Source organism: Glandiceps talaboti, chromosome 20 (assembly GCF_964340395.1).
Source record: "Glandiceps talaboti chromosome 20, keGlaTala1.1, whole genome shotgun sequence".
In the NCBI taxonomy this organism is placed as follows: domain Eukaryota; kingdom Metazoa; phylum Hemichordata; class Enteropneusta; family Spengelidae; genus Glandiceps; species Glandiceps talaboti.
Window position 1 is genome coordinate 9,109,527 of NC_135568.1, and position 12,474 is coordinate 9,122,000.

Here is a 12,474-nt window from a genome sequence, read left to right on the forward strand (position 1 = left end):
TTGTCGGGTTACCTGTCTTTTGTTGATGTGACCTTGAAACACATAGTGTGATATTCATGTATGTCAATACGCGTGAGTGTTGTTGAAATGGGTGTCGTTTACTTTGTATACTATTGCCGGACAAATAGATCGTGACCTGGCATAAAATGCACGGTAGAACGGTTTTGAAGCTAGGTGCATCTGGAACGGTTTTAAAAACTGGTCTGTTAGCTATAACAACAATTACTCGTTATATCGTTCACCATGAGATGTACCGAATCCCTCTAAGTAAACACATTTGCCTAGCAGTATACATAGTATAGTGCAATATAGCAAATCAAATTGATTTTTGGATCCGCACCCTAAAATAAGCGCCCTCGTGATCAATGAATAGCCATTTCAACGTATAACTATAATACTTATATAGACATTAAAATAGACCTCCACAGATCTCTACACTATCCAAGGACTGGTGTTTTATGAATTTCCAGTAATTATATCGTTTGCTGTCTGGTCGACGTAACCCCACTTACAGCTAGTACAGGTTTAATTGATGCATATTTATCAAATTATTTCCACAGCATTACCTCTGATGATCTCTGATGTGTGTGATTATAAAATTATAATTTCTTTGTAGACTACATTCAAATTACTGATCTGACGAATTGCCGGTAGTCAGATCATCGTTACATTATCGTTTGCAATTAATAGGAAATTGTCACAATGTAGTTGTGAAACGTGAGAGTGGTATTTGAACGATGCGTTGGGCAGGGTGTCAGAGATAGCAACGCTTTTGCCGTCAACATCAAATACCCCAATCAATGGTTTGCCTTATAACCGATTGCCACTGGATGCGCTTTTCTCAACCCAACATACAGACTTACTAGATACATATAGTACTCAGCATATAGTATTGCCTTCAGTATCTATGAAATTTAAACTTTCATCCTTAAGATATTGCCTCATTACCAAAAGTCATTAATTATGCAAATGACTCATTAAAATCAGAAGCTTCAATAACAAGCGTTGCAGAGCACTTGTCAATGTGTGTATTTTGAAATGAAATTTGAATACCCCATTCTTAACATATTGTCTATTTACCAAAAATCATTATTTATGCAAATGACTCGTAAAGGTGCACTGGCTGCAACTAGAAGTTTAAAAAATGTTTTGTTAGGTACAATAACATAATCGTAATATTGTACACCATCAACATTATTGCACCACCTGTGGGTAAACGCATTTCTGTAGGTGTATATACGCTTTAAATCTCAGCCCACTAAAAATAGTGGTCTGAGTTTAAATCAAATCAAATCAAATCAACCTGTTTCTGTACTGCTTATGGATGTCTATTGGTATTTTAATAATTTTCAATGAATATATTGTGGTTGTCTGATCGAAAAATGATACTACAGAAATTACATATGAAATTATATGAAATTTGACGTTTGTATTCAAAAGATATTGACAAATTAAGAAAATAATTAATTCTCCATTAGGGTGAAAAGTTAGAACAACACGATTTATAGGGCACATGTGCTATGTTATCATCACAATGTATGCACACAATTACGTTGAAGCATGCACTATTAAGATATTACCTAATTACCAAAAACATTTTGTGCAAATATCTCATTAATATTAATAATATATTTTCCAACTCCTAATTAGTTCTAGCCATTACCCTAAAAAGACATGTACCAAATTTCGTTTCAATTTAGCCAGTCATGTTTGAGAAAACGAAGAAATACATACATACATACATACATACATACATACACACATACATGCATACATACATACATACATACATACATACATACATACATACATACATACATACATACACGCACGCACAGACACACACACACATACATACATACATACATACATACATACATACATACACATTCATACATACATACGTACGTACGTACATACATACATACATACATACATACATACATACATACATACATACATACATACCATGGTGTTTATCCTATGCTACTATCTAGCATTGACATGTAGTTAATCCCTATACAGGCAGAATGTGATAATTTTCTTTAAGTAGATAGCTACAGTGTTATTGCCACATTGACTAATGCATATGTCATGAAAATACAAAAGCACAAAAGCGTACAATTAGTAGACATATTAGGAAGCCAACCAAGTAAACTAGATGGACATATTAAGGTTAATTGCTGGCCTATAATATTTGTTTGTGAAAACTGATATTTTTACTATTTATTTTGTGTCCCATTTTTTGTACTATTGTTGTGCCTTAATTCGATTCATTATCTGTATATAAAACTATAATTATTTGGAGTAAATTTGAGGATATTTATTTAAAAGAAATTGGTTTTGGCATTACAGCGATTGATTGATTGAAGGAAGTATGTAGGCCCTAGATATTATCACACGGTGTCTATTTAGAAATGCAAAAGTTCACGGATTTTGTTTATTTTTCATTGATTGAACTATATCCAAATTAGTGTGTTGTACAAGACACATGAACTCACGAGATTACACATTACCCTAAGTACATCAATAAATCACTGTCCTGAAGCCCTGTTTGATAATCCGTTACTACACCATCGCTCACCCTTTACTAAAAGATAAACCACTGCACTGGCAGAATCCTAAGCTTTCTGCCATTACTGAAAACTAGTAACGAATTCTATTAAATTCATCCCATGCCATCATGTAATTACGGATGACAAAAAATACCAAAAAGCAAGCATTGAATACAGTTGTTTGTGAATCATTTGGCTTTCAGAGAATGAAGTACCAAAAGCAGCATGTGCGAGAAACTTAACAAAGAACTACTACAGTACAACATAGCGTTTCTAAATGATATTTTAAATCACTGCAGAGGTAGGGAGAAATTTGCCAAGTGCAATTACTATCACTGAGTACAGTGGATATTGTAGAACATTCCTTTTACTTTACAAAGTATGCTTCCTGTTTATAGATAAACACTTGCACATATTTGCTGTAGCTAACCTCAACTAGTAACCTTTGACCTTCGAAGACTGTAACTGAGATTGACTGACAGTGTAAATTCTCGGTGTATAAGTAGACATGCTAGATTGAATTCCAGCCACATTGTCAATCTCCAAATTAAGATGGCAAACTAACTACCTCATCTAGATAAATACATATAAATACAAAATTGCACCCACTTGGAACGTACAACAACATAGACATTTCATTTCCTACTGCATTATATAATTGCCACATATTGTACACTCCTGAATATAGTACAAAGCTGTACAAAACAATCTTTTTTCGAAATTTACATTCGCTTTTTTTATTACAGCGAAAATAGTGCAAATTGTAGTTCTCACACCTTCAGTCACCTAATTCAACCTATCTTAATTCAATTTGATTTTCATACCTTTTTCATTACAGAGAAAATGCAAAACGAATGTATTGTGTTTATAAAAAGCTAATTTTCTGACTCAATAACTTATTTGTATTGATTTGTATTTGTCATGAAAGCCGAGTTTTTCTAAAGACAGGGCCATAAGGGAATGTCACAATGTGAGTAAAATACCCCTAGGTAGTATGTCATTAATCGATACACTATTTCAGAGAGTAGCTATTATAGATTTGATTGGTCCGTTAGATCCAGTCACAGATAGAGGTAATCATTACATCTTAACTTTAGTAGACTATGCAACACGTTACCCAGGAGCCGTTGCTCTGAAACGAATTCAAACACGTCTGTGGGGACAGTATTCATGTCTGCCACCTTTTCTATGAATACACCACTGTTCACTGTGAAGATGCATTAAGAAATAACACATGTTGAACAACAACTTACACGCAAATTCTTTTTAAAGTGACATTAACGTTCATTAGTTCAAACTATCTTCTATACTAATAACGATAATGTACATCAAAATGCAATTGAATTTATCGTCCTTCAATAAGTAGTTAAAGACATAGGTTTTATGAATAAGTAAACTTACCAGCTTGCGGTTTTAGCATTCGTCCTGGCACATTTCTTGTTAAAGGTATGCGCAAGCTGCTTACACACTACACAGTATTATCTCCACATACCCTCTCTCTTATGGCATGTCCCTGTCTACCTTCTAAAGAGAAGAAAATTGTTTCAATTGCATGTTAATAATGTAAGTATTATATATATATATATATATATATATACAGTGTTACTGTGTTGAGATGGACAGGATACTTGTCGTACTAGTTGATAACATTGTATTATTACCCTTCATGAATACTTAACAAGCTTGACATTTAAAATGGTCTGATCGCGGAGTATAAGGCGTCGCGGCGTTTTTCACGTTATCAGAACTGTTTCCATGGAAACCGAAGTATATGCATTATTTATGGCAGATTTTACGTCAATCCCGGGTAAGGATTATCGCATCTATTATATGGAAACACTCCTAGGCTTTAAATTCGCAGAAAAAATCAAAACCTCAAAAAGTAACAGACGCCATTGTATTTGTCTGCTTGGTTTCCGTCTTTACGAAGGACGATTTGTTATCGTTGATATATAAAGGCGTACTAAATGATATGAAATTGAAGACTGCATTTTTAATATATTGCCTAATTACCGAAAGTCGTTAATTATGCATATAAATCATTAAAAATACACATGCAATCGGTTGTCGTCAATGCTTGTACCACATGGCATTTTCCGTTAAGAAAGTGCATAAGTGCATAAAGCTTTTTGACTTAGGGATTATTGGTTTGTAAGTGTCATTTGCATAATTAATGATTTTTGGTATTATATTAGGCTATATCTTAAGAATGCAAGCTTTATATTCCATATACATTTATTTGAATGCATCGATATTGATAAAGTCCAGGTGTTTGATAGTCTGCTGTTGAAGTTTTCAATTGTTATCAGTTACATAATTAAGTATTATTGGGCAATATCGTGAGAATGGTTACTTCAAATTTCATATAGTGTGATACATACATTGATAATAATATAGTGCAAGGGTTACAGAGATTGTTGATGTAGCTATCTGAATGATACATTTGCATATGTAACTATGCAAGATTCACGTTTCACGTAGTTGATATAATTAATTTGTCTATTAAGGGGTATATCATGTATGATAGCTATTGCTCAGAAATGTACGTTCAAACAATTACTGTTTGTAGGAATAAAAATCTTAAGGCTCTGCCTTTACGGAAGGCATTAAGTTTACATATGGTTATAGATATTTCGACAGACAGACAGACAGACAGACAGACAGACAGACAGACAGACAGACAGACAGACAGACAGTGACATAGACAGTCAGTCAGTCAGTCAAACAGAGAGACAGACAGACAGACAGACAGACAGACAGACAGACAGACAGACAGACAGACAGAAACACTAACAAGTACGAAAGATAAAAGTTATTGAATCGGATTTCGAAATAAATGAACGGAAAACTATTTAGGATTGCAGGTAAAGTACTTGAAGGGGATTTATCTTAACAGTCGATAAAACCAATAGTTGCTAATACTTTTGTCAGGTACTGAAACCCTGGACATGAGCATTCTAACTACTTGTATGCGACGGGACAATTGCAACTACAGACATTTGCCTATGTTAGTGTCTTCATAAAATATAAGATGTTTAAATTGACATAGCTGAATCCTGCGCTGTGGGTTTAGACATGGCATGCACGTATACCGTGATGGTAATTTGTTCAGAAAGAGAAAGAATTCCATGTAAGATTAAATAGATATTGGCACGTTTAGCGTAGAAAGAAGAATTGACTATAGTGGCATTTTAAGGATGATGTTCTCTACTTTGATGAAGATTATTGAGTGGCAACTTCAGATTTTCAATACATCTTCATAATAGTATATCTACCTTATAGCGATTATTTAATACCGGATGATACATGTAATTAACTCGTTTTAGGAGTAGTGCTTTTCCAAGATAATGATAGTACATTTAAATTGTCCTAAGGTCATTTGAATTAATCCATGTTATTTCATACAGGCAATAGAATCTGAACATTAAGGTAATGTGCTTGTAAATCCACAATAAAGACAGCCGCCACACCATATTTATGATATCTCATACATAGAACATAGAACATAGAACACAGAACATAGAACATAGAACATAGAAAAATATTAACCGGACAGTATACTGAATTTGGAGCTGTTCTAAGTATTGCGTTGTTTGGCATGATAATGACATTACATTTAAACCACTGCCATAACGACAGTACATTTAAATTATCCTTAAGGCCATTTGAACTTAATTCTTTACATAATAAATTCGAACAAAAGGGAAATATTCTACTTTAGCCACAATAAAGGCAGCCGCCACACCATCATCGCGGCATATCTTATGGAGAACACAGAAACATTTTAACTAGATAATACAATAAAACAGTACTGGATTTGGAATGCTTTGTTGAAAGTTATTATACAACAAATTACTAAGCTACATTCCCCGGTTATAACATGATTATAAGATATCGTTATATTGAATTTATCACGAATGTATTCATTAAGACTGTACAGTCTCATATCCAACTAAAAGTGCACACACACACACACACACACACACACACACACACACACACACACACACACACACACACACATGTGTTTGTATGTATAATACATTTATAATATAAAATTACATCTATAATGAAATAAAAAGAAATGCTGGAGAAAATAAAAACTTTCTAGATATGGCGTACATATATGTCATTGTTTTAAAGGAAATCCGATTGAGATTACACATACTTCTGAAAGTTGAAAATAAAAATGCTGATTTGAAATCGAGAATTTGCTCAAGTTCTGATGAAACATAAAATTACCGAGAGTATTACATTTATGTATAGAATTATTACTGTGTGTACAGTTAGTACATAAAGTCAAGAATTGTTGAAAAAAATGTGGAAGTAAATTACAGGAATACAAAACTGTCCAAGATTCCAAATAAAGCCATCCAAAGAGATTAATGTCAGCAATGAAAGTAAATAGCTGATTAAAATATATTCAGATATTGAAGCAATGGACATGATACTCTTTTCATCAAACGTATGTACTTGATGGAAAAGAATTGCAATTAGGAAAGACATTCGTGAAGAGTTGATCTAATGTTAGTTCATAAAACCATCCTTATTTAAACAAGTAAAGTCGTGTTAATAGTCTTACACGAATCCTGCACTGTTTTAGGAATGGCATGCACGTATATCAAGATATTGTATAAATGCTAATTTTTTACTGTGGGGAGAAAGGATAACATGTAACATTAAATGAATATCAATGCGTTTGTACGTTTGACGTACGAAGAATTGACTTGTGGCATATAAGGAATGACATTCTCTTCTCAATAGGGTTAGAGTTAATGTTTTTCCCTGTGATAAGGACGGGCCGTTTTAAATGCCCTAAGGTGATTTGAATCATATTGTTTTTAGCAGAAAGGCAGCTAAAACCAAAAACAGCCGCGACATGATAATCATGACATCCCTTACATAGAACACAGAAAATTATTTACTGGACAGTGTTATATATTGCACTAAATTTGGAGCTCTTCTAAGTATAGCTTTGTTTAGCATGGTACTGGCATTACATTTATATCACTGTGATAACAGCCGTACATTCAAATCATCAGCAAGGTCATTTAATAACCTAATTCCTTACATAATAAAATTTAAGAAAAAAATAATATTTTACTAACACCACAATAAAGGCAGCCGCCACACCATTGTTACGGTATCTCTTACATAGAACACAAGAAAATATTAACTAGGTAACACAATAATGGCACTGAATTTGGATTCGAGAGCTCATTTGAAATTTATTATACAGCAAATTGCTGGACTAGACGTCATACGATCATAATTGTATGTATTGGTGTCTCATTAATTGGTTTAATGAACGCCTGAGTTAATGATCACGTGACCTATCATCCTGTCATGTGGATATTATACACAGCTATATTAGTTATGTCGTATTTTATTATGAAAGAAAAAATGCCTATTTATGTTAATCTCCCCTAATAATATTTTCTATTAGCAAAATTAAATTCTTACTGTAGAGGATAATAATATGTTATCAAAAGTACAAATAAATTTTAGTGGGTAAGTACATGTAGTCTCATTTGGTATGTGTAATAGATATGAGGGGTTTCAGTGACATGCCTGGATATGTATGTTTTATTTGCCAAGTGAGTCAATTGCATGGTGGTTGAAATAACAGGGAATTCAAGCATTTACATATAAAGTTAAATATAATAGGGTAGGGTAGGCTGAACAAAAACTCAAAAATATTCTCAGATTAGTTCTTGCCATTTCAACAGCATCATCGGGTCATATTTCTATATAACGCAATACTAGTACTTTGTAAGATGTTAAGGAACCATAACACGTACCGTACCGTGTTTCACACATAAGAGCGATCGTAAGATGATCTGATCTCCGATTTATGGTTACCTGTAGTGCTCTACATATAATGTATTGAGCACTGTTTACTCAATTACTCCATCCATCATAGACATACATACATACATACATACATACATACATACATACATACACAGTTTCCTGTATATATTTTGACAAATATACTATTTTGCAAGTTAGTTCAGTTCTGCAGGTCTGTTTTATAACAATGAAATGTGTAACGGTTTCACTGCAGTGTGGCTCAGAGAACACTCTCTGAAGCTAACAACGTGAGTCGAAGGTTTGTCAATGGAAACACCTCAGTGCTGACATGATGTTAACAAAAACATGAAGATGTAATTTTAATCTATTTAACTACCTTGTTTTCTTTACAAACGCAGCACACCTAACTAGCCATGTTACTATGACAACACTGACGTCACACACGAGCGACTTAAACTAAATATCATGAAGTTAGGTGTATGTGATGATGCATGACAGAGGGATTCATGACCGACAGAAATCGACGAAAAAAAAATCGGATCGCGATCTGGATGATTGAGTTAGCAGTTAAAAGGCAGATAAGCCAAGTATCTCGCGGGATAACAGCGATGAAATCTTGCAGTCATTATAGAAGAAAAAATCAAATTGTGGACCATTTTTTCTGGAATGAAAATGTGAAATTGAACTGGAAGACCGAGCAAATGAGATATTCTCAGAGAAAGGTCACCTGTTCAGAACAAATGACTCTCATTTCGTTATGTGGTTAATATATAAATATACAAAGCACTACAGCCTGCGTGCCTTGATAACAGTAACAATGTCTTTCCTTGGCACGCAATGGTGACCTGTATCATGAAATATGCAATATATAGTCACTAGTCTAACACCCCTTGCAATTTGATTGTTCAGTGAGGGCATATTGTGTTATAATAAAACGCAGTTAAGTAAGATTTCTGTCGAGTTGTGTTCAACAGACTTCTACTGTAGCTGCATTTGAACGTTAACACTGCACTCTCTCGTAGAAACTGTTTTAATACACAAATTTTAAAACTACCATGTTTGACATTACCAAACATGAAATATGCATGCAATATGATTTCAAAAATCATGAAACTATAATTTTAATTAACATTCCAATATGAAATATGTATGCACAAAAAATCTATTTGGTATGGGTGACTATTACCATTTTTTAACAATAAAACTGAATTAAATAAAAACTGTAGGCATTTTATATAACATTTGGAAACATCATAACGTATAACTAAACTTTAATGAAAACTAAGTTTAAGTTGCCGTATCGTCCTCCAAAAGGCTTATGTTTAAGGTATTCATTGAACGACCTAAAAATGGGTTTTCAGCATCTGATATTGCAAATAATGTGAGTAATTTTACAAAAAAGGTAACGAACTTCAATCTTTAAATGTATATACTATGAAGTGTTTAGCTCACGTAATTGTATAGGTTTGTAAATCCTTGAACTGTTGGTTAGACTGGTAATGGTACATGAACCAAGGTTATCATGTTGTTGATCTTCAATACATGTGATTAAATAGCTATGATATCCAGGTTTACCTTGACCGTGTGTATTCCAGGACTGTAGTTAGATACAGTATTATATGCAATCATTTGGCAATATAGAGTGTAATATTTGATTTCAGTACAAATTCGAAACCTCTTACTTGCAGTATTTGCTAAAGTGCAAACACATTTAGTGTTCTATACAAATTGAGTCCTGTGTCCACTGTCTATGCTTTGTCCTATGCGGATAAATCATGAATTTGAGAAAACTTTACCCTGAATAATTTATTTACGTATGATTAGCGTACCTATACTTCAATCCCCCCTACAATCAAATGGTTCAGCCTGTGTTCTCTTCATAAAATATTGCATGCGGTAAAGCCATATGCGTTCCATAGAAGTGGTTTTCATTTGGCATAAAAACAGTTCGTCGACGGATAAACTGGTAATCGACAGCTCAGTCACAGACGTGTGATTTTCTTCTATTCAGTCAAAAATCAGCAACAATTCATCGAAATCAAGTCTGCTTCATTCGCAAAGAGATATCTCCAGGGAAACGGGTGATACTTAACGCCATATGGTCGACATACTAACGCGTTAATGCTAGTTTTGGCAATGGTCATTACATTGATTCCATAACGGTTTTACAGGACAACTGTATGTAGATGATAAAGGTGTGCGACATATCTTGAAATATTACCGTCCACCTAGACAGGTAATGATATCTGTTGAATGTACTGAATTAGCAGATAAGTATACCCTTTGCATACTGAAACTAAGCTGTGGGAAGGCGACTGTGAGACTTTGATTGCCACGTATCTTCTTCGCTGTTATGACAACGGCATTGGCATCACATTAACGTTGTTGCATGTGTACAACCTATGAGGATTTACACAATTTGACTTTTATTTGACTGGTGAAAATTTTCACTTACGTTGAAATAAAAAGCAGATAAGCACGTCTACATACATTGATGGTGCACCAATTACTGCATGAAACTTGCCTCGATATAAATGAACGTCAAAAGTATAATATCGTTGGAGACACTGTGTCCGCATAATTGAGTATACTCAACACGTTCAAATTAAATCTCATCCACCCCCAGATTACTAGCATACATTAAGGAGTGTTTTGAAGAACACAGGATTTCTCTTGTATGCTGTTTTCTTTTGAGTCCTAGACTCGGACTTCATATCACGGTTGTTATATCCAAGCTTCAAAATGTCGCCTGCAAACTCAACCAGTGGTTTACCAGGTGAAGAGGAATACGAGTCACCATGGTATTACATACTGTTAAATATCGTCTTCGGTGCAGCCATTATTCTGGAGAACCTCTTGGTTTTACTGTCCGTCTATATAAACAAGAAATTACAAGACATGGACACTTTCTGCATCGTCAATCTAGCGTGTGCAGATTTACTAGTCGGCATCGTGTTTAGCTTTCATTTTACGTATACAATTGTGATGCCATATTCTTGCACAAATATCCATGCCTGTGCAGTCGTATTTGCAGCCATGCCAGCGATGGTAATGGTGTCTGTCTTCGCACTTATGGTGATGAGTATAGATAGATATATCAGTGTCAGTCAACCGCTCGAGTATGCAACAATTGTGACCACGAAACGAATGTTAATTATTATCACCATTCAGTGGGTTGTATCTATCTTCTTTGGAGCGATGCCTGTTATATTATGGCAGGGAGATCCTGCGACCTTCGAAGGCTGTTTGAACACAGAAATCATTTCAAACACAAAAGCAGCATATCTTTGGTACTGGATGATGACTTTTCTACCTACCGTTGTGCTAATTATTTTATACGGCAGATTGTTCTGTGTCGCATATCGACACGCACGACGTGTTGCCCCCATCGCCAAACAACTGAAGCAAAACGCTACAGGTGGCGTTGGTACCGCAGGTTGTGATGTGTCGACTATCAACTTACCGTCTGCAGTTACAAGGAATACGCCGTTTGATGAACAGTCCTCCAACACTCTCGACTGTTATCACAAGAAGGTGAAAATTGTGAATCGGGCATATAAAGCTGTAGTTACTTTGGGTATCATAATGGTGTGTATGGTTTGTACGTTTATACCTTCACAAGTTATGTTCATATCGTTTAATTGTGACGACTGCATCAATATGCCACATATACATCTCAGAGCTTTGATGGTTTTGGCTCAAGTCAGCAACTCGGCCATGAATCCTTTTATTTATGCGATCAGAATTAAGGAATTCCGACGTACATTTACTCTGATTCTGAAAACTACATTCTGCTGCAGATGCAAGAAAGCATCACGTACGATTAAACCGCATGAAGACGGTGATCATACACCGTAATATGCTCTTCAACAATGTCTTATCCATGCTTCATTCGAGAATATGAACAAAACCTGTTCATTAGAGTTGAGGACTTTAAGAAATTCGCAAATGAAGCTGTCGTGAATTCATTGTTACTATGGAAACGATCATGCAATCCATTAAGTAACGACACCACTTTACTAAACGCGTTTGATAAATCTAAATGGTTTATGAAAATTTTCCCATCTTTGACATTTACCAATCTTTTCTTGAAAATCACAAAATA

General features: G+C 34.6%; 1 protein-coding gene across 1 annotated transcript; it reads left to right on the forward strand.

The window, feature by feature from the left end:
• The first annotated feature begins 11,111 nt into the window (after positions 1-11,111).
• LOC144451053 (adenosine receptor A2a-like) lies at positions 11,112-12,227 on the forward strand. The gene has a single exon (XM_078141813.1). The coding sequence runs from the start codon at positions 11,112-11,114 to the stop codon at positions 12,225-12,227; it is 1,116 nt and encodes a 371-aa protein (XP_077997939.1).
• The last annotated feature ends 247 nt before the right edge of the window (positions 12,228-12,474 follow it).